Source organism: Drosophila grimshawi, unplaced genomic scaffold (assembly GCF_018153295.1).
Source record: "Drosophila grimshawi isolate 15287-2541.00 unplaced genomic scaffold, ASM1815329v1 contig_311, whole genome shotgun sequence".
In the NCBI taxonomy this organism is placed as follows: domain Eukaryota; kingdom Metazoa; phylum Arthropoda; class Insecta; order Diptera; family Drosophilidae; genus Drosophila; species Drosophila grimshawi.
Genome location: NW_025063098.1, coordinates 3,461,657 through 3,488,303, shown reverse-complemented (window position 1 = coordinate 3,488,303; position 26,647 = coordinate 3,461,657). Strand labels below are relative to the sequence as shown.

The window sequence follows — 26,647 nt, the reverse complement described above, 5'->3', positions numbered from 1 at the left end:
ATTTTGCTGTTTCAGTCGTCGAACGACTTTGCCATGCCCTTTGAACAGAATATAAAATAAATAAATTCTATATAGAACAGTTCAATTTGAAATAATTTAAATTTTCGCTATTCATTTTAACATAATTTGCTGAAAAAAATATATATTCAAAATATTTATTATTTGAAAACAATTTAACAAACTGCTAAACTTGACAAAGCAAAAGTTAAATAATAAAAGCAGCTTTAAAATAATACAAAGAACTACAATATTTTTCTTTAAACAAAGTATTCTAGTTTGTAAGTATCGAAATATATTAACTGTCTCAAATGTTTTGGCCATAATTGTACACGAATAAAATCTGAAGCTTGTATTTAAGAATATAGTTTAGAAATTTATTTATTTATTAATCACAAACTTTGAATCAAGTTGCTAAGCTTCATTAAATAAAATTGAGTTGTTTAAAAATATTTCAAAACTTCGTTCAATATAAAAATTAATCTATTTTTTAATATTTTTTATTTCAGTAAATATTAAGAAAAAAAAACGGACTGAAAAGTTGAGTCCAGTTCTAATACAAATCTGAAGCTTACATATAGGAATATCGGTTATTCATGCTACACGATGTGGCAAAACTGCTGAGAAAGCCAATATATGCCGAGTTATCAGGCAGGAAGAGGCCCTTGTAAGAAAACCGCTGCAAAAAAGGCAGCAGCGGACAAATCTGTAAGTGAAATCTGCCTGGCCATTGGCAATAGGTTCAGGATAGGGACTGCAGAGCATGCCAGCGGCAGAGGCAGAGTTGAAGTTGCAACTCTTTGCCTCAATTATAATGAGAAAAGCAAACGAATTGGGAATAATTTTCAATTCACTTGTTTCCCACCTACATTCGTGCCATCGATTATTTGTTCCTTCTTTTTTTTTTTTTGGGGAACGATCCTCTGATATTTATGTGCCCTTTGTTTTCATTATTTATATATATGTATATATATATATATATATGCGATTCATGCGAATCTGAAACAGACGCTGCCGGCGTATATTACTTATGTGGCATGATAAAGCTGTTACATATTTGGGGATTCTTCGATTTTTGTTTATTCGCAGGTAGGCGTGACTGGTTTGCCAGAGAGTGTCGACTGTATGTATATGAAATAAATGAATTATTTATACAACTGCCAAAATGTTGGCAGCTGCAGCTATTTTAACTGAAATTTTAAATGTAATTCAATTTCTTACGTTGACTTTAACCGTGGAACTTTGCCAACTTATCCGCTTGCATTTCACTTTATTTCAGTTAGTTTGTACAAAATGATTGGATTTAGACCTGCTGTAGATTGCGTTGTTCATTGATCGAGTCGCCAACTTGACCATCACCGGCATTAAACAATTCTCCAGCTGGTAGCCATGCATCGAGGATGTGGCCAGCGCAGCCGAGAATCTCGAAACGAAGCTAATAAATGCAAAGTTCTGTTGCTCGTCATTCGGCAGATTGGTCACAAACACAGTGGCATGTTTAATCTCCGAGTTGCGCTTGCCACGCAACGAGCGACCGTTCAAGCTGATTTGGGCCAACATCGCATTTTCGGCCGCCTCAAATTGGACGAAGCCGTAGCAGAGGCTCTTATGCGTCTTAGACTGACGGACAACTTTGGACCGTGCAATCGGCCCAAATATGTTGAACATGGCGTTCAGCTCGTCCTCGTCCATATTCTGCGGCATATAGTTGACAATCAGATTTGTCGACGGATCTGCTGCCAAATCAAATGAAAAACAAGATAAATATTATTTCATTTATGTTGCGACTTAACTCACCCGGCAGGATGAAATGGATTCTCTGAAGATACGATGAATATGGAAGCCGCACACTTATTTCTCTCAACTTACAGCAAGAATTTCTGTCAGCAGTCAGTGTTATTCGATAGCTGGCTATCGATAACTAATCGGTCTAGGCGACACAGCTCCTGCCCAGCAGTGTTGCTGTTGTCGCCCTTTATCGGGCAGGATAAACTGCAAAAAGAATATGTTCAAAAGTATGTAACCGGCATAATGCATATATATTCTTGAACATCAGCGAATCTCAGAGCTATAAACCTCAAATTTGGAATATAAATTCTTATTCATCTCTCGCATATCGAGTTTAATTCATTTTATCCATAACTGCCTCTTGTTCGATATGTATCGATTTTCGCTTACAATAAAACCAATAATTTTATATAATATACATTAACATTTTATTGCTCAACTATATAAATGTAATCAACTAAGTTATAGCGTAAAGAATATTTTCTTATTGATCATCGCAAGTTTTTTCTATATAAAAATAAGCTTGCATGTGTCAGAAAGGGATGGCATCATAATCGACGCGCGCGAAAATTTGTTTTCCTTTCTATCCGATTTTTGTAATCGATAATTATTTTTATTTTTACTATTATTATATTGTATTATCCAAAAATATCGACTAAGCTCACTATCGATAACTGCACATTTGCAATCGAGTATCGATTAGCGAAACCAGCTGAAAACATGGAAACATTTCCCCTTAACCCTCTACCCAACGTTCACTGTACGCCCAAGGCAGTTTTCACTGTACCACATATGGCTTTTTTAATATATTTTCTAATATAAATTAAATGAAAATAAAGAGCCTTAATAAATCTATTATAAACAAGACTTTGCTTGCAGTTTTGCCATTATTTAGCTGCAATCGCTGATTATTCAAAAAACTTAAATATTTGGGGCAAACAACAAAACAAAAAAGAGAAGAACAAAACAAAAAAACAAATAAATAAAATAAGCAAAAAAGGCGTAAAATGCATTAAGAAAAGTAAAATGAAGCCAGCGTAAAAAAGTTTTTCACCTGCTTATTTATTTGTTTGCTGATTATGGAATTGTTAAGGACAAAAACAAAAATAAAAATAAAAATGCAAACAATTTAAAGTTGGAAGCCCACAAAGGCAATTAATTGGAACAGCTGCAAAAAGGAAATTGAATTCCAAACACAAGAAAGAGAGCATAATAATATAACTAGTTGTTTTCAACTTGAAGCACTCGAAGTGTATCTAAAATTCGTTAGCATAATAAAAGGAAAAATACTTTTATCATTTGAGAGTTGTTTTCATATTAATTAATTTCCATTTTCGTTTTATTATCATGCGTACGCCGATTTTTACCTTTACGCAGACTCGACAATTAATCAAGTTTAATTACAACCCGGTTAGAAGTTGCTCCACAATCATCCGCACCCTTCCACCACCCCCTCGAGGATATTCTCGAGAACATTGGCCGCATTAATCACTTGAATACGCCAACATTTCTCATGTGTGCGAACGTTGAGAAACGGCGCGGGGCTGTGGTAGGGAGGGGGGTGCTGTTCCTGATAAGAGTAAGAGACTCATAAAAAAGGGCGTCTCACGTAAACAATGCATTTAAATATTCGCACACAGGAAAACGACCTATTGTCAGATCATTTAATGGCCTAAATGGCCTAAACCGAAAATATATTCAAAAGACATATCATCCACTTGGAGTCCACGCACTAGCGGGCACAACAACCGCTGCACTCTGGACAAAAGCTAAGTGCTATGAACATGTCTGCCTGCTTGTGTATCGCATGTTGAAACTAGAGTTGTGGACCAAATTATACCCTGGAATATGTATATATATATATCAAATTATAAGTCTTCATTTTATAACAAACCCAAAACGTATGTGTTATCAATATAAGTTTATATATGTATTTATTATTTATATTACAAGATGAAATGGGGAAATTTGCTAATTAAAAAGCATTTTTAGCATTGCTGTAGAAATATACTACGCAACTTAGAAAATTTGTTTAACTTGTGTGGTACGCGAATATTTGTTATCAATAATCGCATTTCTCATTTGAAAATGCAATTAAATTTTTTTTATTAAGCTTACGCTTGTCTAGTGTCGTTTTCATGAGCACAATTTCAAGGATTCCCCACATTAATACGCACAAACACACACACGCACACACATGCACACACATGCACACACACACACACACACATTAGCGTCAAGTGATGCGGCGACCTCCAGTTTTGTATCTAATTGGCTACCACATTTAATATGCAAACAATTCACAGCTGCAATTTAACAACAATCAAATAAATTTTCGGTGTTTCGGAATCAATTAAGCTGATCTTTGTATGCGCTATCGAATGATATCAAAACATATGCTGGGCATTCCCCCCCCCAACTACACACACATATATATTTATATATATACATATACATGGCTCTGCTGTCTGTCAGTGAGAATTGTCAAAAACAACAATAATGCCAACTACAATAACAACAGATGTTCATCGAAGCTGCGCGCAAAGGTAAACGAGTTGTGCTCACGAGCAACTTTGAAGAGAGCCAGAGAGCGATGTGTGTGTGTGTGTGTGCGTGTATGTGTATGTGGGAGGCATGTAACACTGACTATGACCTCAAACCACCCACAGCAATGCAGCTTCTGAAGCTGAAGCTGGCAGCGACGTCAACGTTAACAGCAACTTCGCATATTTTAGGCAAAAACATTTTTGCATTGCTGACGTCACAGACCACAGTATGTTGTTGCTCTGTTAGTTATTGTTGTGGATTGTGGATTGTTGTTAGCTGCTTGTCGATGTTGTTGTTATTGTTGTGCCCACAAAAGGTGCGCTTACAATTTTCTCCACTTTCTACAAGAAAAATGTGAGAAATCAAAAAGATGCCACCGCTTTGTCTGTAACTGTGCATGTGTGTGTGTGTGTGTAGGTGTGTTTGTGTGTGCCAGCCACAAAAGTTCAATGGGAAAGCAACATGAGACTGAATAGATGTTCAAATGAAAATAGACCGCAATTTATTGATAATATCAATCAAATTGTAACGCAGATAATGTTTTTTTTTCTGTCTACTCTAAACAATGGCCGTCCATTCAGAACAGATGGCTGGAAGCAGTGAAGTCTGCCTCGGCATCGGCGTAGCCGTCGACGTCGACGTCATCGTCGGCATTCAATTGATGCAAAGTGAAAGAACGTTAAATACTAAAAAAAAAAAACGTGTGTGGTTTCAATTGGAGGGTGCCGCACAACATAAGAGTGGAAGGAGTGCATCATAAGCCGTATTTTTTCATGCTAAAAACGTTCAAAAAATTGTTTGTTTACAATTTACAACAAATGTTCACATCGACGTGCACACACACACACATGCACAGAAATGTAGAGAGAAACAGAGAGAGAGAGAGAGAAAGAGAGCTACATTCTAAACGCAGAGAGCCGTAGTGAGAGTGAGTGCCGATCAAATATGTATTGAAATGAGTATCTGTGTTGATGATCGCTTTTAGTGATTAACTGTCTGTGTGTATGCGTATGTGTGTGTGTGTCTGCTTCAATTTGTGGGGGGATGACATCACCACACGTTGCTGTTGCAAAGTTCGCACTGTATAATTTTTTTTTTGCCTCTCTCTTCTTAAATTTGCTGCTCTCTCTTCGACGCCAACACCTTTGCAAAACGTACACTGGGTTGTAGGCATGTGTGTGTGTGTATTTGTTTACTTGAATGGAGCACAGTGGACCTATGTCTGCTTAAACATTTTTTCAATTTGCGGGTATTTTTCTAAAACTTTTGAGATTTTGTTTTTACAAAAACTATTGAAAAAAATGCTATATGCCTTCCACCATAGTCAATTTTAGAAATGATAAATTTCTGAAGAAAACAAGTTTTCACAAGTATAGTGAAAAATATTGCAAACTTACATGAAAGAAAGATAGCAAATTTTTCATGTTTTACTTTTATGTTCCCCCAAAATACACTAATAAAATTATATTAAATTCAATTTTTTAACTTCGCTAGACTTTCAAAGTACGCAACAAGTGAAAATGTTGCACGAAAAAACAATACACTTTGAAGCACTGTGCGATTGCACGTAGGCGCAACAACAACTCAAGTGGATTTGATAGTTGGCCAGCGAAAAGAGAGAGCGAGAGAGCAATCCGGGTTGAGCTTACGCCAACGCTAACTTTTCATTTTTTTTTTTTAGCTCGCTGTTTATGGCTGAATGCATGTGTGCTTGTGTGCAAGTGTGTGTTTATATGCAAGTGTGTGTGTGTGGCGCTCTCTGCTGTAGACCTGGGGGCCTCTCCATATTCAATCAGTCGTTTGGAATTCGCGAAACTATGCGGTCGCCGTACGAAGATAGCGCTGCCGTGTCAACGGATAATAAGTATCAGCAAGCAAGCAGCTACAGCTACAGCAGCTTCAATGGCACTAATAACAATAATTACCATACCAATTTTAATGGCAACGGTAATGTGAATGGTAATGGTAATGGTAATGGTATACCCTATCACGCGCGCGAAAACTCATTGCCCTTTAGCTATGGCATTGCCAAAACGGCAACTCCGCTGCGCAAAACGCCAACGCCAACGCGGCTCGACAGTTTCCTCGACGCCGACTTCGGACTGAGCAGCAGCAGCACTGGCGGCAGCGGCAGCGGCAGCGTCGGCGTCAGCCATAATGTCAGCAATACCTATAATAATCATCATCATCACAATAACAACAACAATAATAGTGGCAGTGATATGATAAAGCCGCAGCCACGTTTAACCAGCCCTTTGCTGGTCCGCAAAACGTTGGCCAACAATTCGAATGCGAATCCGAATTCGAACTCGAATACCATATCGAATACATATCATTATGGGTCAGCGCCACGCGCCGATTTCGAGCAGCTGCTGCGCGATCGACGCGACAAAGTCTACGGCGAGTATCGCGATCGTGAAAAGGAGCGTGAAAAGGAACGTGCTTCGGCACGTGTGCCGCCAATGCCACCCCAACGCCGACTGAGCCACAACAACAACAACAGCAACAACAAATACAATTACGATTTTGAGTTTAATCTTAATTTGAATGATTTGAATGAGCGCAGCTCGCTGCCAGCACCAGCACCAGTTCCAGCTCCAGCTCCATATACAACCCGAAATATTGAGTACAGACGCGATGTGGATTTCGATGTGGATGAGCCCGATGGCAGCGCCCTTCTTGGTCGTCGTCACATGGAGTCCACATTTGTGGAACGCAATTATCACACAATTAACAGCAAGAGCCACAGTTTGGAACGCACACCAATGCAGCTGACATACAAACAGCAGCAGCATCAAACGATGGAGCCACTGTTGATGCCACAGTTGGAGCAGCACCATCAGCAGCAGCAGCAGCAACAGCAGCAGCTTGCTCACATTTATGGCCAGAACCACACGCGCAGCCGTCGCGATTTGTCGCCCATTTATGCCATCAGCGCAAAGCGCGCTCCAAATACTCCAAATGGACAACAATTGCAACTGCAACAACAACAGCAGCAACTGCAACAACAACAGCAGCAGCAACAGCAGCAACAGCAACAGCACCATCAGCAGCAGCACTATCAGCAGCAGCAGCAGCAGATGGATTACCTGCTTACGCCCAGTCCAACAAGCCGGCCAGAGACGCCCGCCTTTCCGCTCACGCCACGCACACCATTCTTCGGCAGCGCCTCGACTCCCCAGCATGCCTCGCCCAACAGCAACAGCAACATCAACAGCGAGTCCATTTATCAGACAATTGCCAGCAGGCAGCAACTCAATTCGGGACATTCACCCACCTTTGAGGTTGCACCCGATTTGGTTAAATTTGCCCGGAACTCGGCAAAGTTTTGGTACAAGTCGCTATTGTCGCGGGAGGATGCAATTGCGCTACTGTTGAATGCACCGCCGGGCACATTTGTGGTTCGCGATTCGACCACGTACAAGAATGCTTATGGGCTGGTGTTGCGTGTGGCACAGCCACCGGCAGGCAGTCAAGAGTTGGTGCGTCATTTCCTCATCGAGCCGACGCAGCGTGGTGTGCGCTTGAAGGGTTGCGAGAATGAGCCCACTTTCACCTCACTCTCCGCCCTGATCTATGAGCATTCCATCAATAAGCTGGCGTTGCCCTGCCTGCTGCGCATACCCGATGCGGATGTGGTACCTGGTCTGGCTACGCTCACAACGCCCGCCCAGCAACAGTTGCTCGCGCATGGCGCTGCAACGAATGTGCTGTGGCTGTTCAGCTGCGATACGGAATCGTTGACGGGCAATGAGGCCATTAGGAAGGCCATCCGGCAGCTGTATAAACAGCAACCGTTGCCAACGCCCACCGTGGTGCACTTCAAAGTCAGTGGCGAGGGTATCACGCTAACGGACAATACGCGAAAGAAGTTCTTCCGCAAACACTATACGGCCGATGTGATCTCGCATTGTGCCATCGATCCGGAGAATCGCATGTGGAGTTCACCCGATGATCCCAACAGCAAGAAGACCATCTTTGCCTTTGTCGCCCGCAGATCGCACAGCTCCAAGGACAACCAGTGTCATATCTTCTCCGATCTGTCCGTTGCCCAACCGGCTGTGACCATTGTCTCATTTGTCAATCGAACGCTGCCCACCGAAAAGCAGCGCAACTATGTCCTTTGAGGAGCGGCCAGGACATTGAAAATGGGGAAGGACCCCCAAGGTGAGTTACTGCCCCCAGCTAATGTAATAGTACACTCAGAAAAAAAAAAGACATTGAATAATTTGTATGCTTACTTATATTGTTTTTAAGTTTAATAATAATTATAAAAGCTAGACTCTAATTTGAAAGCCAGTAAATTTCATTGCTTGTTTCTGAAAGGATTTTTTCAAAAATTAGATTTTGCACTTGTACTTTTTAGAAATGAATTTCTTAATAATAAAAAATATGTCTAAAACATTGAAAAAATCGCAATATTTTTGGTATTGTCGTTTTAGGACAATCCTTTCTACATTTTATAAATTTATTTCCCAATATTTAGAAATGATTTCCAAAAAAAAATAGGAATACTTTATATTTTTTACAGCTTTTTTTTCTGAGTGTAGTGTAGGAAGCAGTCGGAACCATAAAGCTGAAATAAATGTGTCTCGGGTGCGGCATCCTTGGGCGTGCATTCAAATACAGTGGTCACTCAATGCAACGAACGAAATATTAAATTAAATTCACCATCAACAATTAGAAATATATCTATATATATTTCCATGATTGAACAAACGAATAATTTTCTACTTGACTTCTATAAAATGCTGATTCCCTTTTCTATAATCAGTTGGAAGTTTTAAAAATTTTTTAAATATTTTGTTAGGATTTGTATTATTTAAAATTAAGGGAAAGAAATTAAAACTATAAAATGAAAGAGACCAATAAATAAATAATAAAACACTAAAAACAATAAAGGATTTAACAAATTAATCCGGGCCTATTAAAATGTAAAATTATCCAATATTATTGGGCAACAATTGGGGAATCTCAAAAGTCAGTAGAGCGAAAGAGAGAGAGGGAGAGAGAGAGAGAGACATAAAATAAAGAAAAGATAGGCAAATCAGTAAACCTGTTGAGTAAGATACGTTTGCCACCCACAGTTAAGCACGCTCAAGGTTTATCGGAGATATGTTAGTATTGAAAGCTGAAAATCAAATTGAATACAAGATTTAGATAAATTCCAACAAATATTCTAATTACGTATTCTCAATTCTAATTAGATTAAAAACATGTACAGTACACACTCGCTGTAGAAAACCACCTATAATGCTGGCAATCTAGAGTCAATCGATAAGTGTATAAAAATTTGAGTTAATAACTGATAGCTGTATGTTTTGCTAGTGTTCACTGTACATGCAAATGTTCCATCATTTTTAGCGTTGTGCGGCGGAAAACGATTCAAACTGTTTTAATTTCTTAGCGCTGCTTGTGTGTGTGTGAGTGTGTGTGTGTATTTGTTTACTTTACATAATGCCCCCCACTGCCCTTTAACGAGCTGCCTGTTTGTTTGTCTTATGGTCTTCACACACACACAGACACAACGATAGGAACGTAAAGCTTATGTGCCTGGCTAAAAAACATTTCTGACGCTCGTTTTGCTCGTTTTGCAACGGAAGTTTATGTCATGAGTCAGTTGCCTAAATATGATGTTGCAAACAAATTGGATTGATTCTGAATCTGTTAAGGCGTTATAGCGTCTAGCATAAGTATAATGGGCCCACACCTTTGTGCAATCTACTTAAGGCATTTCTATGTTGTTTTCGTAAAAATTTGATTAATATGTCCACTTCACGGTCAGGCGCTGAGGTCGACCGATAAGCCCCAAAGCTCCAAACTGTGCACTCTTATTGGTTATGGGCCAAATAAATATTTTTTTTATATTTTTTGATTACAGCGAACATTTTGCTATCAGGCGGCTCAATTTGTCATTGCTCCAATACATTTTCGAAAAAAAACAGCTTGAGTTTATTAACTATCGATATAAATGATTGGAACTATCAGCGTGCGATTAATGTACATATATCTTATCAGAAAAAGTTAACAGTACATAAAGTGAAAGTATCAATTTGACACATATAAACCTTTAAAAATGTGCGTACGTGTATCACTTATCAGCTTGAACTAGGATCCATATGGAATATATAGCTTTATTTGATTTTCTTAACTTTAATACAGATTGAAAAATAAAAGGAAATAGTTTCCAAATATTTAAGATGTTTTTCCACACATGTTTCAACGATTTCTTATTGAGTTCATCAATATATTCTACGCATTTGAATTTTTCTACAGAAATCTATAGGTATTTTTTGATATATGTATATATGTATACGAAGCAAAAGAGAAAAAGTTGAAATAGATTTAAATGATATATGCATATAGACGATCAGGTCAATTGCGCATTGTCGAAAACACGCAAAGAGAACAACGGAAAAATGTAATTCCAGACGGGATTCGTTTAACGATTTTGTTTTTTGCTTTTACTTTTGCTTTGCTATTTGGTTCCAGTGATTTCGCAGAATACCCGCATAAAAGTAACAGTAAATATAATTGAAAATTCTAAAAATAGAAATAAAATTGCTAAAGCTTAAGAGCAAACAGGCGTCAACTGGCTCTCCCTCTCTCTCTTTCTCTGTCTCTCTTTCCCCCGCTTGACGCGGGGGCCTACCGATTGTTCCGATGAAGTGAGCCGTTTGATCTACAATTAAGCAATTAAAGCCATTATACAGATTTTATGACCTTTTGTTTTCTAGTATTTAATGCCAATTATTAAAATTACTTTTTTTCTATTTTTGTTTCAGGCAAAGCTTGGAAGTGAACGAAAATGAAACGCAGCAATTGAAAAATAAATATAGAAAACAAATACATATATTAACAATATGATGTCAGTTAATATTCGTGTGGCACTCACTCACACACACTTGAATTATCTAAACGCACAGTGGAACAAAGCAGCATGGAAATGTTTATAAGATATTGGAATGTTTTTCAAATTTGTGTAAAAGTTAAGCACTTTTTATTTTTATTAATCACACATAGTCATAAGAAATATGGTCATATATATATACATATATATACTAGTAACAATTTATTAAAAAAAATAACTATGTTGTATGTGCTAATAAGATAATGTATATCAATAAATTATTCAGTGCTTATTTGTCCTTAACATTGTACATATTATATGTATGCTAACTATAAGAAAAATAAATAGTAAAAATTGGTAAATGTTTTTTCGATAAGCTTAAGTACTTCCTTAACCGAATCCAACACATTCAGCTCAGAAAACATTTCAGCTAAATATTAAATATTTATCAAGAATTGTGTCTCTTTGTTCCACTGTGCAGTGAACGAAATTTGATACCTGAATAGTTGTGCACTTTAACAACTAAAAACATAATAATAAAAAAAAACTGAATGCCATGTGTGTATATAAAACATAATATATATATATATATATATATATATATATATATATATATAATGTAGTTTTAGTGTCCACAAGATGTCAGACGAAAGCTAATCTTTCTAATGTGTATCCATAAATTTCGATACGAATAATCTTAATTAAAGGCGTAATAAATGTTAATTTAATTTACAACTTTCGAAAGCAAACAACAACAAGTTTGCCATACAATTTATAGTTAATTCGGTGTGCTAGATTTAAGTTCTACTAATGCAGTCAATACATAAATAAAGTGCAATTATATTCAAGATAAAAATCCTTAACAAAACCAAACATTTCCCTTCGATTTATTCACATGGAATTTTACACAGCAATAAATTAAATGTGTATCCACAAAGTTGCTAACAAATTGCTTGTGTGAAAATATGGCAAATTAAAAGAGGCGCACATAAATTATTTTTAAATAACAACGTCTGTTTGTAATATACACTGTACACTGTATACAGTTCTAATCCCAAACTGGTACAATGGGCAAATATATATTTATAAGCATATGTAACAATTGTTTGTGTGCTTGTCGCTGTTGTTAAACAATTAAAGTGTCTGACTGTTGGGTATATATGAATATATATATATATATATATATATATATATATATATATATATGTATGATCATATTGTTATATATGTATATATGTAATGCGGTCGACATCTCGTACCAATGTACACAATGCCTGTCTACGTCTTTTGTTTTGTAATTTAATCTTATCGTTTGACAAACTGCCATATAGATACTTTTCCCATTTAATATGGTCAGTTAGCTAACAATTCCAATGATCAACAAATACTATAATTTGTTCATCTAAATGCATGTCGTTTATAACACTTGTACAGTTGTCTGTCCCTGTTCTGCTTCACCTGTTGAAAATCAATTAAAATAAATATTCAATTTAAAAGAAAAGAAAAATACATTGGCAGTGACTTCTTTGATTTCTAAGATCATAATAAAATAAATACAAATAATTTCTAAAAGTTTTTTCGCCAAGCGACCCACTGTATTTTAATTGCGATATATGTATATTGTATTCTCCAATTGGAAGCTTCATTGAGCTTCATTGCTCAATATATACATATATATATATATATTTCAAACGCCCTTTAATTCCAATGGCTTAATGCAATTTATCACACTGCACTAACAACTAGAACAACAACAGCAACAACAAAAATTACACTACAAAATAATAGCAGCAGCAGGAGCCAAAGCGTGTCAAGTGAAATGAAAATGCGACCGGCGGCGACCTTGAAATCAATTTGTGCCATGATGACGTCATGCGTCAACAATAACAAACTGGCGCAACAGGCAACAGCGAGCGAAAGAGTGAGCGAGAGAGAGACAGAGTGGGACAAGCAACGACAGCTGTTTGCTGTATGTACCAATAAGAATACCATTAAAATAGATTGCAACTACAACTATGGGGCAAAGATTCTATGCATAACTTAGAAACCACTTTGCACCCACGAAATTTCTTGAACTCTTTTTTTCTTCTCGTATTGTCAAGCATTAGTCGCACGCGTTGTTTCCATTTTTTTTGGCTTTGGCTAATTTCCTTTATTTAATAGCTACGGAAAGCGAAACCGGTTTGTCATGTTCTCTGGCTAATATACTTACTTGTGTGTGTGTGTGTGTGAATGTATTTCTGATAATTAAGCAACCGAAAATGAGCAGATGTTGATCGGCGCCAACGCACATTGGTGACACTTACGTGCGTGCGGCATGCGTGCGTTGACGAGCTCATTCGTCTGTATAAACTTTGACCAAAAACTTAACATAATAGACATATATATATATATATACATCTATATGTTTTTTAGACTAAAAACTTTACAAAATACATATATCAATTAATATGTGCATTATACGCATGTTCTCATATTCATTTATCGATATCGATTACTGTTACATATCGATTGATAAACCAAGCAAGCCCCGCGCACTGTTAATTTAAATGTTGTCAGCTGCTTTTACTGCTAGTCCACAAGTAAAAGATATGATTCAGATCTAATTAACGAATAACAAAAAAATTACTTGAATTCTTGCATTCATTTTAATACATTTGGTTGTGTGTGTTTGTATGTGTGTGGGTGTGTGTGGTATACAAAAGTGAACATAAAATCAACGTCCTTAAACACGCTGTTGTTTGTTGTGTATCCGAGTGGTGTCGTGTTTTTAGATATCTACATAGCTACATACATATTTTCGTTTACATCATATTTAATTAAACATAATAAATACATTTCTAAGCATATAATATATGGTATATATATAAATATAACAAATAATACATCCAGTTGTTACGTCTATTCCAAATTTGGGCCTCGCAACTTCCAACAGATTCATCAACAGTACAAGTGATACAAAAATACATCATAATGAACAAACCAATGGCAGAGTAGCACAGTAGCTAAGCACACAAGTGAGGCCAATAACGATCAAAACGATTTGCAGTACAAAATGATTTTCTTCATTTAGTTTTAGTTATAGGTCTATAGTTCAGTTTTTCAGTTTTAGATACAAATTTCGCTAGTTTCACAAGCCAATTGCCAATAGGGTTGCACACTAATTCGATTTAGCTGAATACGGACTGGTGGAGCCAACTGAGGGCGGTGTGGGAGTGGCACCGCTACGTATACCATCGCCCTCACACACATATTTCCCTGCAAACAGCAACAAGATTAGTTTTTACTGCAAACAATGGCAAAGTCTTAAGCAGTAGTAATACACACCTGAAACGAAACGTCTTTTCACCAAGGACAAACGATAACCGCTGCCCTGAAGCTCAAACTCAATGCCCGACAAAGTCGTGCCCTCGCAATTGAACTGAGTGGCCAGCATCGCCGGCGTCGAGGGGCCATCGTTGAGTTCGAGGCGTGCACGGAGCGTACCAACACCGCCATCCTGCGAATTCTGTGAGATGTCCGTAAAATTCCATACCAAGCGATTCGATTCACCCAACCTAAAAACAGCAAAGATTATCATGAATAAGAGTAGCGCTTCAGTTGCACGGTTAACCAAGTCACTGCTTACCAGGATGAATGGGGCTTGGACTGAACATTGCGAACAGAACCATTGACCGGCACCGAGAGTGTCACATTCAGCAGCGGCGATGCACTGGCCATGGCATGATTATTGTACTTGTAGTCAACCTTGAGCGCCGTATAGCTGGGCTCGCATTTCCAGTAGCTGACCAGCTGGAAGGGGCACGAGCTGGCGCCAGGCTTCGTTCGCACCTGATACTTGAGTATGTCCACGTTAAAGTACGAGGCATTCGGATTATTCTCCGCCTGCCAGCGCAACAATGCAGTCAACGCGGGCATATTAAACTCCAGCATTGTGCTCAATGAGCTCGACTGTTGCCGATCTCTGCGAGTAGTCAGATAGAGAGTAATGTAGAGTTGGAATAAAGGCTCATTGATAATGGAGAGGAAAGGTTCACTTACATATGCACCAGTTTGCCATTGGGCACAAGACTCTCGAGATTTTGTACTTGCTTAATGCGAAAGCCCAGCTTGGCTGGATTTGGATTATTTGCTAGCAGACCGGCAATGCCGGCTGGGAATGATAGCATCATATCACCAGACACTTTCACCTGGCAACGCGACTCGTCGCTGCCTCTGAAATAGGCGTGTATTATCTCATGGAATGCCACCGCCAGCGGTATTGTGTCCGAAATCCCAATTGTCAGCGGTGACGGGCCACGCGATGAGCCCATGCCGCCAATGGCGGTGCGAAACTCCAGACTGCCAATGCTGTCCGCTCGATTCATTGCTGGCGCCGGACTCATGCGTCCACGTCCGAGACTTGTTGCGCCCCCAGCTGTAGCCGCTGCCGCTGCCGCACTGGTCGCTGCTGGACCAATGGCAATCATATCGGAGCGACGGGATGGGGGTCGTGGAATGGCAATGCTGCTGCCGCCGACAGCGGATGTGGGTGTGGGTATCTGACGACTAGGCGGTTTGCTCAACGTGGCCGATGCTGGCGCCGAGACGCTCATGTCACCCAACTCAGAGAATATATCGCCCAGATCCGCATAGCGATTGTGGTTTGCATTATTTGCATTGTTGTTGTTCGACAACGTCGGACTCTGCAGCGGCGCATATGGATGCACACTGGCCGTCGGCGTTGAAGCATTCGATATCTCTGGCGACTGTTGACGCGATGCAGCCGCACCGCCGCGTGCACCGCCCTGCAGCTGTTGGCTGTGATGCTGTGCATAAATTAAAAAATAAAGTTGCATTCAATTAAAAATATTGCTAACAGAGCCAATCATGATATACATAACTGTGGATCTTATTGGGCAGTCGCTGTTAAGATGTTAAAATTGAATAGTCACTGTTAAACTTGCCACACTGAAGTTAAGATAACATTATTTTAATAAGTAATGATTATTTGCTTAATGCTTAATCTCTTGAATATATACAAATTATAAACAAATATTATCTCTTCATTTTCTAACCAGAACAATTGCATACCAAAATGTAGACATGGACTTAACAACAATTGATATACGTGGTAACAGCACAGCTTAACAGCGATCTGCTTACAGAGCGAGCAATGTTATTATTATTATTATTATTACATACAGCAAAAACTCCCGTGGGTGACAGCGATATATTCTCAACGGTGGCCCGCAACTCATCCACACTCGCTGACATGGGCGCCTGTCCGTTGTTAAGTGGCTTAATCTTAACATGAATGCGTCGCTTGTCGTTATCCGAATCCGAGTCGGAGTCCGAGTAGAAGCTGCCAGCTGCTAAAGAAATCGAACTTTCAATATGCGCTGCAATGCTAAGAATTTTGTATTTAAAAGCTGAGCCTTACACTTGTCCTGGCTTTCCTCCCAGGCAATCTCCTTAGCTGGCTGTATGCTGAACCCTTCCTCGTCCACCTCGTAACCGCTACCGCTGGCATTGGCGCCACCAGCAGCAGCACCAGCAGCTGCGCCTGGTGCAGCTCCAGCAGTTGTTGTTGTGGTCGCTGGACCCACACCCGCAGTGCTGCTGCTTGCATTGGCCGCCAGGCCGCTACCACTGACACCAGCACCGACGCCTGCACCACCACTGCCGGCACCCATGCTGCTGGCGCCAGCGGAATCAACGCTGCCCTGGGCCGAGGTAGCAGACAGGGCAGCCAAGCCGCCACCTGCACTGCTGCCGCTCGAGTTTTGCGTCTTCATGCTGCGCCCATGATCATCATAGTCGAGTAATGTATTATTCGAGCGCTCCACGCTACAAGGATTAAAGATAAAATTCGAACAATTAGAATTGTTGGATTGTCGCATCCAGCAAAAGGTGTGCTAGACAGCTTACCTGGTCAGGCGCTCCTCCTGTATATTGTGATCGGCAGCCTCGTTGTCTTTCTTCTTTTTGGACTTTTTGGTTTTCGCCTTGTCGCGTCTACTACGCAAAATGCCCGAAACTGTTGAGAAACACGTTAAATATTTAAATAAATTAAAGTTGGATGCGCATAAATAATTGAAATCTTCACTTGATAAAGACAACAAGTTCTACAACAAACACTAAAAGCAAATACCAAAATCTACTTATCAAGCTACGCACTTTAACATCAAATTGATCGCTATTCAAATTGACTGAAATGTGGATCATTTGCAATTATAATTATAATAATAATAAGAAATAAATATATACATTTTACATTAACTTAGATAACATAATTTAACTGTAATCCAGAACCTAGCAGTAAACAATTAAAGCTTGTTATTAATTTTTAAAAATTTATAAACAAAATCAACTAAAATACATTTTAAAATTCTTAGCATTAAGAATGATATTCCAATTTCGGATAAATATATTATTTTAAATCCCATCTAATTGACTTCAATTTAAATATAACATGCAATAGTTAACACTGAACGTGGGGCAGTGTTAAAGTGCGTAGTGTTGGACAACAACATAATAGACAACTTAGCTAGATTACAGATTTTGAAGTGAACTCAAACACCGCCGTATAAAAGTGCAACAAATGGTTTAGTGAATTTGTTAGAAACTTTGTGAGATTTTGCAAACGAAAAAAAAAAGCCATGCGGAAAAAGCATTGAAATTTGTGCTTAATTTTAAATGTATATACATATATATATATATATATATTTATATAAATATATATATAAAGTAAAGTCATGTGTTTTGGGGGCGGGGGTTTGGTTGGAGCCAGGTTGGGTTTGGGTTTTACTTTCATATTTGGAATTTACCCTGAGAGTTTGATGTGAATATATTTAAAAGTGACGTTGTACGTCTGGACGTTGTTGCTGTTGTTGTTGTTGTGGCACCATTGTTGCCCACTGCAGTCTGTTGTTGTTGTGGTGGCTGATGATTTAGATGATCTTGCTCGTTTAATGATTTCGATAAATGTTGCTCGCTTGTCGTTGCATTCATTTGCTTTCTACCAGCTACGCTAGCAGTCGGTGTTAAGGCCTCATGCGGCTGTTGTTGTTCTGGATGTTGTTGTTGTTGCTGTTGCTGATCTAAAGTTTTAATTTGGATTAGTTGATCGGTGGTGCACGGTTGATCGAATGGATATTGTGAGTTCATTTGTGTGATCGGTGATGGCATAAAAAAAAACCGTGACACCGTTTGTGCAAAACGAAAGCGTTGAGAATACTGTTAGATGCAGTCATTAAAAACCTTTGTTAGTGTGTGCTCTTGTGTGTTGGAGTGTTTATGTGGGTGTGTGTGTGTGTGTTGTGGATGGGTTGGGTTAACATTTGGCATTTGGCTGGTGTTTGAGTGTTCATTTTGAAGGACATTACACATAAAACAATTATAAGCAATTATACAATTTATATACATAATAAGAACATAAATGTTGAAAAATGTTTAAAAATAAAAAAAAAAAAAGGAGAAAACTAATAGAAAAAGGCATAAAGTGTTATAGAAGTTATAGATTGACTTAGTGTTTGGCTTTTTACATTAGCAAAACCCAGATACAGGATAATAGTGAATAAACTATTATACAAAAAAAAATATTAAACTTCTTGCGACCGATTTAAATTTGGAAAGCCTAAAAAAAGTTTAAATCACAAGAAAGAATATTCGCAATATTTACAAGCGTAATAGTTAGTGGTAATACTCAATTGGGAACCATTAAGGAATAGCAAACAAATTGTGTAAACTTTGTATCCAGCCTTTAAAAACCCTATTTCAAATATTAAAAGCACTTTAAGAATAAGATACATTTTGTCAGATATAAAATACTAGTCGAGAAATTTATACTCTATTTTAGTTCATTGCTTACACCAACATTTTTGGCAAATTTTGATGGGACAAATTAAATGAAAAAGTTCTAAATTGCAGATGATTGCAGTAAGAATGCTTTTTAGTTATGCACTATGGAAGTGGTAAACACAAATGATAATTGTTTGTAGATAGTACAGAATAGAGGAGTAGTTACCAAAATAGTTTAAAAAAAAAAGAGTTCAAAATACAAATAAAAACGGAGAGAAACGCTTAACCATTTAAACAACGAAAATTATGGGAAACAAAAACAAATAATAATAGAATGAACCTTGATTACTAGTATCCAGAAGCTCTGAGTTAGGGGAATTTTTGGTGGTGACATTGGTGGTGAAATTAATCGTGCCAGTTGTTGTTGTTGTTGTTGTGTTGTTGGTGTTCAAATTGTCGCTTGTTGCTGTTGTGATGTTCGTGTTGCTGTAATTGTTGTTGTTGGAACTGTTGCTGTTGGCAGGCATACCGAAATTCCCAGGACTGGCGACTCCGACATTTTGTTGCTGCTGTTGTTGTTTGCTAGCCGTCGGCATAAACCAGGAGCGCAGACTCTTCACCGTTGACGTCGAAGCGCTTGTTGGCGGTGGTTGAGCGCCCAGCGTTTCCGGCGATGTGGGTCGCGGCGGTGAAGGAACACCACCACCACCCAGCATTGCATCATCCGCATAGGGTATGCTGCCACTGGCCGCACTGCCGCTACCCAGCGAAACGCCTGCAAGAGCATCGCCAGCACTGCCGCTACCACCACCACCACCGCCACGCTGATCCATCGATACCAGGCTGCCAGATGCAGCGGCAGCTGCTCCGCCCGAACGCAATGCCGCCTGTATACTGGCCGCCGAATTTGAATTCGATGCCTGCTGCGTCGGCTGCAGACGTGCTCCACTCGACAGTGATACAAACTCCAGTTCGAGCATTTCTGTGAAGGTAATTTAATTGGTTATTCACTTGCAACTTGCAATATATATTAATTAGTGTTCAATTTATCATTAATATTAATAACAACAGCGCATACGCACCAGGCTTCTCGAGGCCTGTGTATTTATTTAAGACGAATTGCTCGAGCAGCTTATCCACAGACATATCGACAAACTGACGCTTGAAGTCCGAGTGCACTTGTCCAACCATATCGTGATTGTTCTGTAGCATTTCCAAGTACGTAGATAGAAACTCCTTCATCTGGCGCAGATGCACCTCCTCGATCTCTTGAAAGCGCTGCTCAAATAAAAATCAACATATCTCTCGTTAATATCGTGCTTAATAAGAATGGAAATGAGTTTTCACGTTCACCTTGCAAGTTTGACTCATGCGTCGCTCGAACTCGTTCTTGATAGGATTGTGTTTGTCGAGCAACGCTTTGTAGTCCTCTTGGAGTTTCTTTAGTTTACTCTCCAGCTTCTCGGCATCCTTGTGCGAGCCGTTGTCCTTGCGCAGCTTCTCTAGCTCAACCACCTTGCTGGCATACAAATCGCGTAGCTTTTGCACAGCCACCGTTGATGTTTGTATGGCTTGAACGCATTCCAACGTCTGGGACTCCTCTTCTTTAACGCACTTGTGCTTCTTGTGCAGCTCATCGGCATATTTGGCCACATCCTTGACCAGCTCAGTCAACTTCTGCACCATTTGCATGTGCAGCGTGGACAGCTTCTCGGCCGAGGTGCGCAATATGGTCCAAACGGGCGCAAATGTGCTGTTCAATGTGCCCGTACTGGCCTTGTGCGCCAGCTTCGACATCATTTTCGAGTTTTGCTCCTCAATGTTCGACTTCTCGCGCAGAAACTCGGAGAGCTCCTTGCTGGCCACCAGACCAAATTTCATATTGTGATAGAGCACATCGAACCCATTGTTCTTCTCCCCCTGCAAATGAGTGTGGATGATAATGAATGGAGTTGAACATTGGAATCTATTGAGATTGATTGACTTACCCAAAAGTAATCATTAAAGTCCACCGTCATTTTGAGTGCTTTCTTAAATTCTACGTCTTTAAAAAAATCAATGCCAAAATCGCGCTTCGCTGCGATTTACTTTATATATTATTGTTGTTGTTCTTATTGTGGTTCTTTGCCTTTGGCTTTGTTGTTGTTGTTGTTGTTGTTGTTGTTGTTATTGTTATTATTATTATTCGTCGTCTTCGTGGCTAAATAATTGACTTGGTTTCCCAACTCCAATACTCCCTACTGGCTCAACCGCGTGCACAATGTCAAATCGGTGACTGGGCTGCTGACCATCATCATTGCGATTGTCATTGTCAGTATCTGTATCTGAATCGAGGACCTCAGCACGATTTTGACGCATTGGTTTCAATCTCCTTTGGCACACCGCCTGATTGGCTGCTACTGCAATTACAAATATTAACTAAATTAAATGATCATCTTTTCAAGAATGTTATTGAATTTATGAACTATAAAATTAACGACAATACGAACATTTAATTATAAAATTGGAATGTCAAATATAACATAGTATAAAACTAACTTTTATAATTGATTCCAACTTTTTATTGAGTTCCGCATTAAGGTAAATATTATTTCGCGATGTACAATTTTGTGTACATCAAAAATGCGACATTTTATTGTATGGTATATTGCATTTATTTGAAATTTGAACTTAATCTATATATAGCATCATTTCAATGCCTTGACAAAATCTTCGTTTGAATACATAATGAATGAAATGAATAATGAAAATAGAAGCACGCATCATCTACAGCTCGGCTTGGATCTTGGCCATTTCGAGATCGATGCGTTCATTCAGCGCCCGGGTCAAAATGGTGCAACAATCCTTGATGGCATGATAGATGATATTCTTAATCTGTAGCTTGTCCTCGTGATTGGTGTGCGAGTGCGAGAGGCGTCGGAACTCGTGCGTCAGATGGTAGCAGTGCGTAATATTCTCCGGCGACACAAAATCCTCGGCCACCTTGATGCAATTGTGCAGGTTCTGGACCTGATGCGGTGCACCCGCCGGTATGAAGACCGCATCTCCCAGGCACTGAACAATCGGATAGCCCTCAACGCCATATTCCTTAAAGAGACGCGCTCGCAACTTGTCATCGAGATACCAGTTCTGATCGTGTATGGGATCGTGATCAGGCTCCAGCCGAAAGCCCTTCTCCAGCGTCACACGATTAAGCAGATCGCGTATCTTGTCCGCATCCCGTGCCGGGAATATGTGCCACAATGCACCCGGCAGCACGTCCGGCAATTGGCAGCGTGCCCGGGTGATGTAATCACAGCCACCCAATGCAATTGCACGCTGTGTGGCCGCCAATTGTGGCTTGCTGTCCTCGTCTGTGGGTATACCCACATACACCATTATATTGACGGCATCCGAAATGTCTAGATGCAAATTGGTGGTGCCCTTGTCCGGATGCAATGCCGAACCGTAAGCATTATACATCTTCGGTCCCAAATCGGGCGGCACAAACATTTTGGGCAAACAGCTGGCTATGTTCAGATTACCGGTGCGTAGCGTATATTCCGGCATGGGTAATCCTCGCATCAGATCCGCAAAACGTGTGGGCAAAATCTCAGCAAAGTCATCGCCCGGTGGCCAATCCTTGAGCTTGAGCAGCATCGGTTTCCCATTCACATCGAGCAGACGCTTGTGCATGCACTGGAAACCCTCCCAAAAATGACGCATCGGCTGATTGGGCACCAGATTGCCATTGAGACAGTTAATCAAATCATTAGGCTTATCGCCGAAATCACTGCAGAACGCCTGCGGATGCCAAAGGTCCAGGTTGAGGGAACGTGCCACTTCCGAAATCATGACAGGCTGTCCACATTTCCACACCTCCTGGTACAGTACTCGATTGTCGGGATGCATGGGATCCGTGAGACGCAACAATTTGCCATCGCAGAGCCACTCATGTGGCACGCCCGGCGCCAGCTGTGTGGAGTGGGCCAGCGTCATGGCGCGCGGCGGTAGAAAGCGTCGCAATCCGGCGAGTCCTTTGCGCAAAAAATTGATATGCTTGAAATTGTCAAAGGCGCTCGTTATTGGATCCTTGCCAAGTGTCTCCTTTGTCCAGACACGTCCCGGCACATAGTCGATGCCATTTTTGCGCGCAAATTCCAATTTCTTGGCATGCAACTGCTCGAGACGCTGCTGCTGCTGCACCTTCTGTGCGGTGGCCAGCGAGGAGGCGCTCGTCTGTTGCTTCAGTTGCGACTCCTTGATCATATCCTGTATGAGCTGGGTCAGCTGTTCATCGCTCACCTGCTGTTTGCTCAGCAAACAGCCACACACCTGCGGCACCTGCCACAACGTACGCACCTCGTGCAACAGCCGTCCGAGCACATTTAACGCATCTCCCGCTATGATCTGCGTCAACATCAGCTCGGGCAACGTGTGCTGCTGCTGTTGCTCCTCCTTCTGTTTATCATCGGTGCACAGCAGCCAGTGGTATTCGTCATGTCCACGCTGTGCCTCGCCCACACGTCGTCTATTATTCTGTAGGCCCTCCTTGCGATCCTTGAAGCAATCGATGCATACACCAAAGCCACACTTGCGGCAAGTCCAATGGTAATTGAAGAGCGTCGTATCGCATACATCGCATATTTCCCGTGTGCCCTGGACAGCCTTCTTCCATGCAATTGTCCCATCCGGATTCTGGTGAAGTTTCAGTGCTTCCGCCTCCTGTCGCCACAGATAACAGAATTGATCGCCGGCATGCAACAGTATATAGCGGCACACCTGTATATCCATAAAGCCAGCGGTGGGCGCAGTCTTCTCGTCCGGCTGCCAAATGGTGTAATCGATGCTAGTTGGCTCCTTGTACGGATTGGGAAAGCCGGCAACCCTCAATTCGCCAGCTGCATTATATTGCAGGCGTCGAAACTCATAGAAGCGACAGTAGATATCATTGTTGCTGCTGCTGTTACTGCTACTGCTGATGTTATTGCCAATGCTGCTGTTGATGTTGCTGCCACTATCATTGCTGCTGCTGCTGCCCGTTGCATGACGACGTCGACATTCGCGACAATTGGTTATCGATTGCTGCAGCTTGAAGCATGGCAAATGCTGCAAGAATATCGAGCAGCTGGCTCTGTTATCGTTATCGCGCTGTTGCTCCTCAACGTTCAGCCCGATAACATTGTCCGGCTGCTGTTGCTGCTGCTGTTCCATCTCTGTTTGTGACTCTGTTTCCAAGTTGGCGCGTTTGCTGTTGCTGCTGCTGCTGCTGTTCAACGTTGTCTCATTCGATATGTGTATCTCGATTATCGATTTGGGCTCCGATCGTGATGTAAGCGACAAAGACCGCTTGCGACCATTGTCAGAACTATTTATTGCCGGCATTGCCAGATTGACATTAGCTGTTGCTGTTGCTGGCTGCGACATTGGACTGTGCACGCGGGTGTTTGTGTGAGAGAGGAGAGAGAAGAGAGAGAGAGAGAGAAAATGCATAATATGAACATCTCATAATTAGGCAGCTTATCACAATTTTTCATTTGTAGCCGGCTTTACTTTGTACTTGGTAATATGCTTGTTTGATTGAATAATTAATTAATTATTCTGCTGCTTGCCGCTGCTGCTGTTGTTGTTCTTCTTGTTTTTGTCATATCGTTATCAATAACTTTTATGCTGAGCAGCTTCATTTATCATACATACAAATTTGTTGGAATGCATGTTCTTTATTATTTACTTGCATTTTTCATTCGAAAGAAAATGGGCAGTTAATATTTGTGGTAATGCCTCCATTATTATTACCTGGCACAGATAAAAACCGTTTACAAAAATACACTCAGTACAATCGCGCAAGATAACAAGAAACAATATACGCAAAAGGTCAAAGACTCGACGACCGATTGATAATTTGTCATTAATTGAAATGGGCGTTGATATTGGACACGGGCCTGATAAGCGTTATAAAATAATGCAAACACCCCCAATAAAATACCGATTGAATTAGACATAAATATACATATAAATTTACTCGAGTGTTAATACTTTGTTGATAACAATAAGCTTACTACTGTGCTATTATCATTAACCGAATGCTATTTTTAGGCAACACTTGCTAATTGCAAAAGTTTTCTTCCCCATTAAACCAATGTCGTTTTATGCATCTTTACATATGAATGTAACGGTATATATTTTCATACATATATATAACTGCACTGTTATGAAGAATACTCCCCCTCTTCCCATTTCTAATGCAAGCAGCAACAAGTGTCAACAGTGTCACTTGCCGCATATCGATAGATTCTTCTTTGTTGTGTATCGATTAGTTAAAAAGGAGATGCGGGTCAGGCTTTTGAACTTTTAGCTTTATAGCTTTTAGTTATATAAATAAAGCTGGCAAGCAAAAGAAAATAGCAATAATTTTTCATACACGCACAGAACCCACAAATTAACCTTGGCTGACATAGCACACTCACACATTCACACACAAACACACGCACGCATACGCCCTTGTGGCAGTTGCGATAATGTTTTGGGCGTGAACCGTAGCGAAGCCGCTGCTGCTGTCCGTCTTCTTATCGATGTTTTTGGCACACACACACAGATGAGAAGCAGAAAATAAAGAGGTATTCAAAAACAGACGAACATTGCCAAGCTCAGCCTGCATTCTACAACGAAGTTGTATTCTTTCTGCGAATTGATGAATCAATTCACTTGCTGTACACTATTTTTCTGACCTTTCCAATTAATTGCGTTACTGGAGCACGCAATTGTTCTTCAATCAAAAAATAAGAGAAACAGATAAGCGTACTTTCAATTATATGTGCATGTATGTACAAGATGCACTAACGCACATATAAATAAGTATCCAGCAAAAGTACGTTTTGGTCGCACAGCAACACTGACGCGTTGCGATATCTTTAAGCATTATGTTTTATCACGGGTATTACAAAACCTGCAGCAGTTACGCCCATAAAAGTAGCGAGCATAATACAAATGGCTGACTCCAGCTGATTTGTACCAATTTGGAGCTAACAGCACGACAACACTGACGAGGGATTACTACATCGCCGACTCGCTCGCTCCTCTCTCTCTTTCTGTATTAACGTTTTGTTTTATCAATGAATGAGTTCAATTTATTTTTTGCATAACCAATTCCACATTACACGCGAATTAATTCAGGGTTGCTTTAAACACGAATAGTTGCAGTTCAGATAAGGTGAAGCTCTGTAGAATTTTTATCACCTCAAATTGTGTACTTAATATAACAAACACAGAAATCCATACAAATACATTCCCCACACATCCACATACATACACACACATAGACGCCGTTGTAGCGTTCCTGCATACCAAGTACACACATATAGGCATATGTGTATAGACATATTTACATATGCATGTATATATGGAACCGAATTAATCCAGCAATTTTTCACACAGTAATTAGCATACTTTTGACAGCAGTATCAACTTACATTTTATTGTTGTATGTTGCCAGCACACTTGCACAATCGTTTTATAATATTTGGCATTTAAAATTCCAACTTGTTTTATGTATAATGTTAATTTTCGCCACCAACGCGCACAATTCACATACACTCACATAGCAGAACGCGTCGTACTTCTTACTGTCTAGTGATGTGCCAACATCGATTAATAGCGAACAAGTGTTGAACAATGTGCAGTGCTCAGTAATTTGCATTCCCCTTA

General features: G+C 40.0%; 4 protein-coding genes across 12 annotated transcripts; 1 reads left to right on the top strand and 3 right to left on the bottom strand.

Moving 5' to 3' along the window:
• Nucleotides 1-1,219: 1,219 nt before the first annotated feature.
• Nucleotides 1,220-1,946, bottom strand: LOC6563585 (ELAV-like protein 1). Of its 2 annotated transcripts, none has more exons than XM_032737400.2 (2): nt 1,795-1,946; nt 1,220-1,733 (listed from the first exon to the last, which is right to left on the bottom strand). In XM_032737400.2, the coding sequence occupies exon 2, from the start codon at nt 1,699-1,701 to the stop codon at nt 1,273-1,275; it is 429 nt and encodes a 142-aa protein (XP_032593291.1). In that variant the 5' UTR covers nt 1,702-1,733; nt 1,795-1,946; the 3' UTR covers nt 1,220-1,272. The 2 variants fall into 2 exon arrangements, with proteins under 2 accessions (XP_032593291.1, XP_001990512.1); XM_001990476.3 differs by having other exon boundaries at nt 1,220-1,730.
• A 4,196-nt stretch (nt 1,947-6,142) lies between these two features.
• On the top strand, nt 6,143-11,751 carry LOC116805412 (putative uncharacterized protein DDB_G0271606). Its single transcript, XM_032737137.1, has 2 exons — nt 6,143-8,499; nt 11,118-11,751. Exon 1 carries the CDS (start codon nt 6,150-6,152, stop codon nt 8,457-8,459), a length of 2,310 nt encoding a protein of 769 aa, XP_032593028.1. The 5' UTR covers nt 6,143-6,149; the 3' UTR covers nt 8,460-8,499; nt 11,118-11,751.
• Nucleotides 11,752-14,224: 2,473 nt separating this feature from the next.
• On the bottom strand, nt 14,225-26,477 carry LOC6563586 (F-BAR domain only protein 2). Of its 8 annotated transcripts, none has more exons than XM_032737741.2 (12): nt 26,413-26,477; nt 20,953-21,363; nt 20,318-20,884; nt 20,047-20,242; nt 19,305-19,946; nt 17,093-17,201; nt 16,605-17,011; nt 16,367-16,536; nt 15,224-15,990; nt 14,811-15,146; nt 14,510-14,739; nt 14,225-14,440 (listed from the first exon to the last, which is right to left on the bottom strand). In XM_032737741.2, the coding sequence occupies exons 2-12, from the start codon at nt 20,980-20,982 to the stop codon at nt 14,343-14,345; spliced, it is 3,552 nt and encodes a 1,183-aa protein (XP_032593632.1). In that variant the 5' UTR covers nt 20,983-21,363; nt 26,413-26,477; the 3' UTR covers nt 14,225-14,342. The 8 variants fall into 8 exon arrangements, with proteins under 8 accessions (XP_032593632.1, XP_032593630.1, XP_001990513.1 ...); XM_032737739.1 differs by lacking the exon at nt 26,413-26,477 and adding an exon at nt 17,992-18,264 and having other exon boundaries at nt 20,953-21,094; XM_001990477.2 differs by lacking the exon at nt 26,413-26,477 and adding an exon at nt 17,992-18,264 and having other exon boundaries at nt 16,367-16,533; nt 20,953-21,094.
• Nucleotides 21,503-26,477, bottom strand: LOC6563007 (lysine-specific demethylase 3A). The gene is made up of 2 exons (XM_001990478.3): nt 26,413-26,477; nt 21,503-24,374 (listed from the first exon to the last, which is right to left on the bottom strand). The coding sequence occupies exon 2, from the start codon at nt 24,368-24,370 to the stop codon at nt 21,731-21,733; it is 2,640 nt and encodes an 879-aa protein (XP_001990514.1). The 5' UTR covers nt 24,371-24,374; nt 26,413-26,477; the 3' UTR covers nt 21,503-21,730.
• Nucleotides 26,478-26,647: the final 170 nt, after the last annotated feature.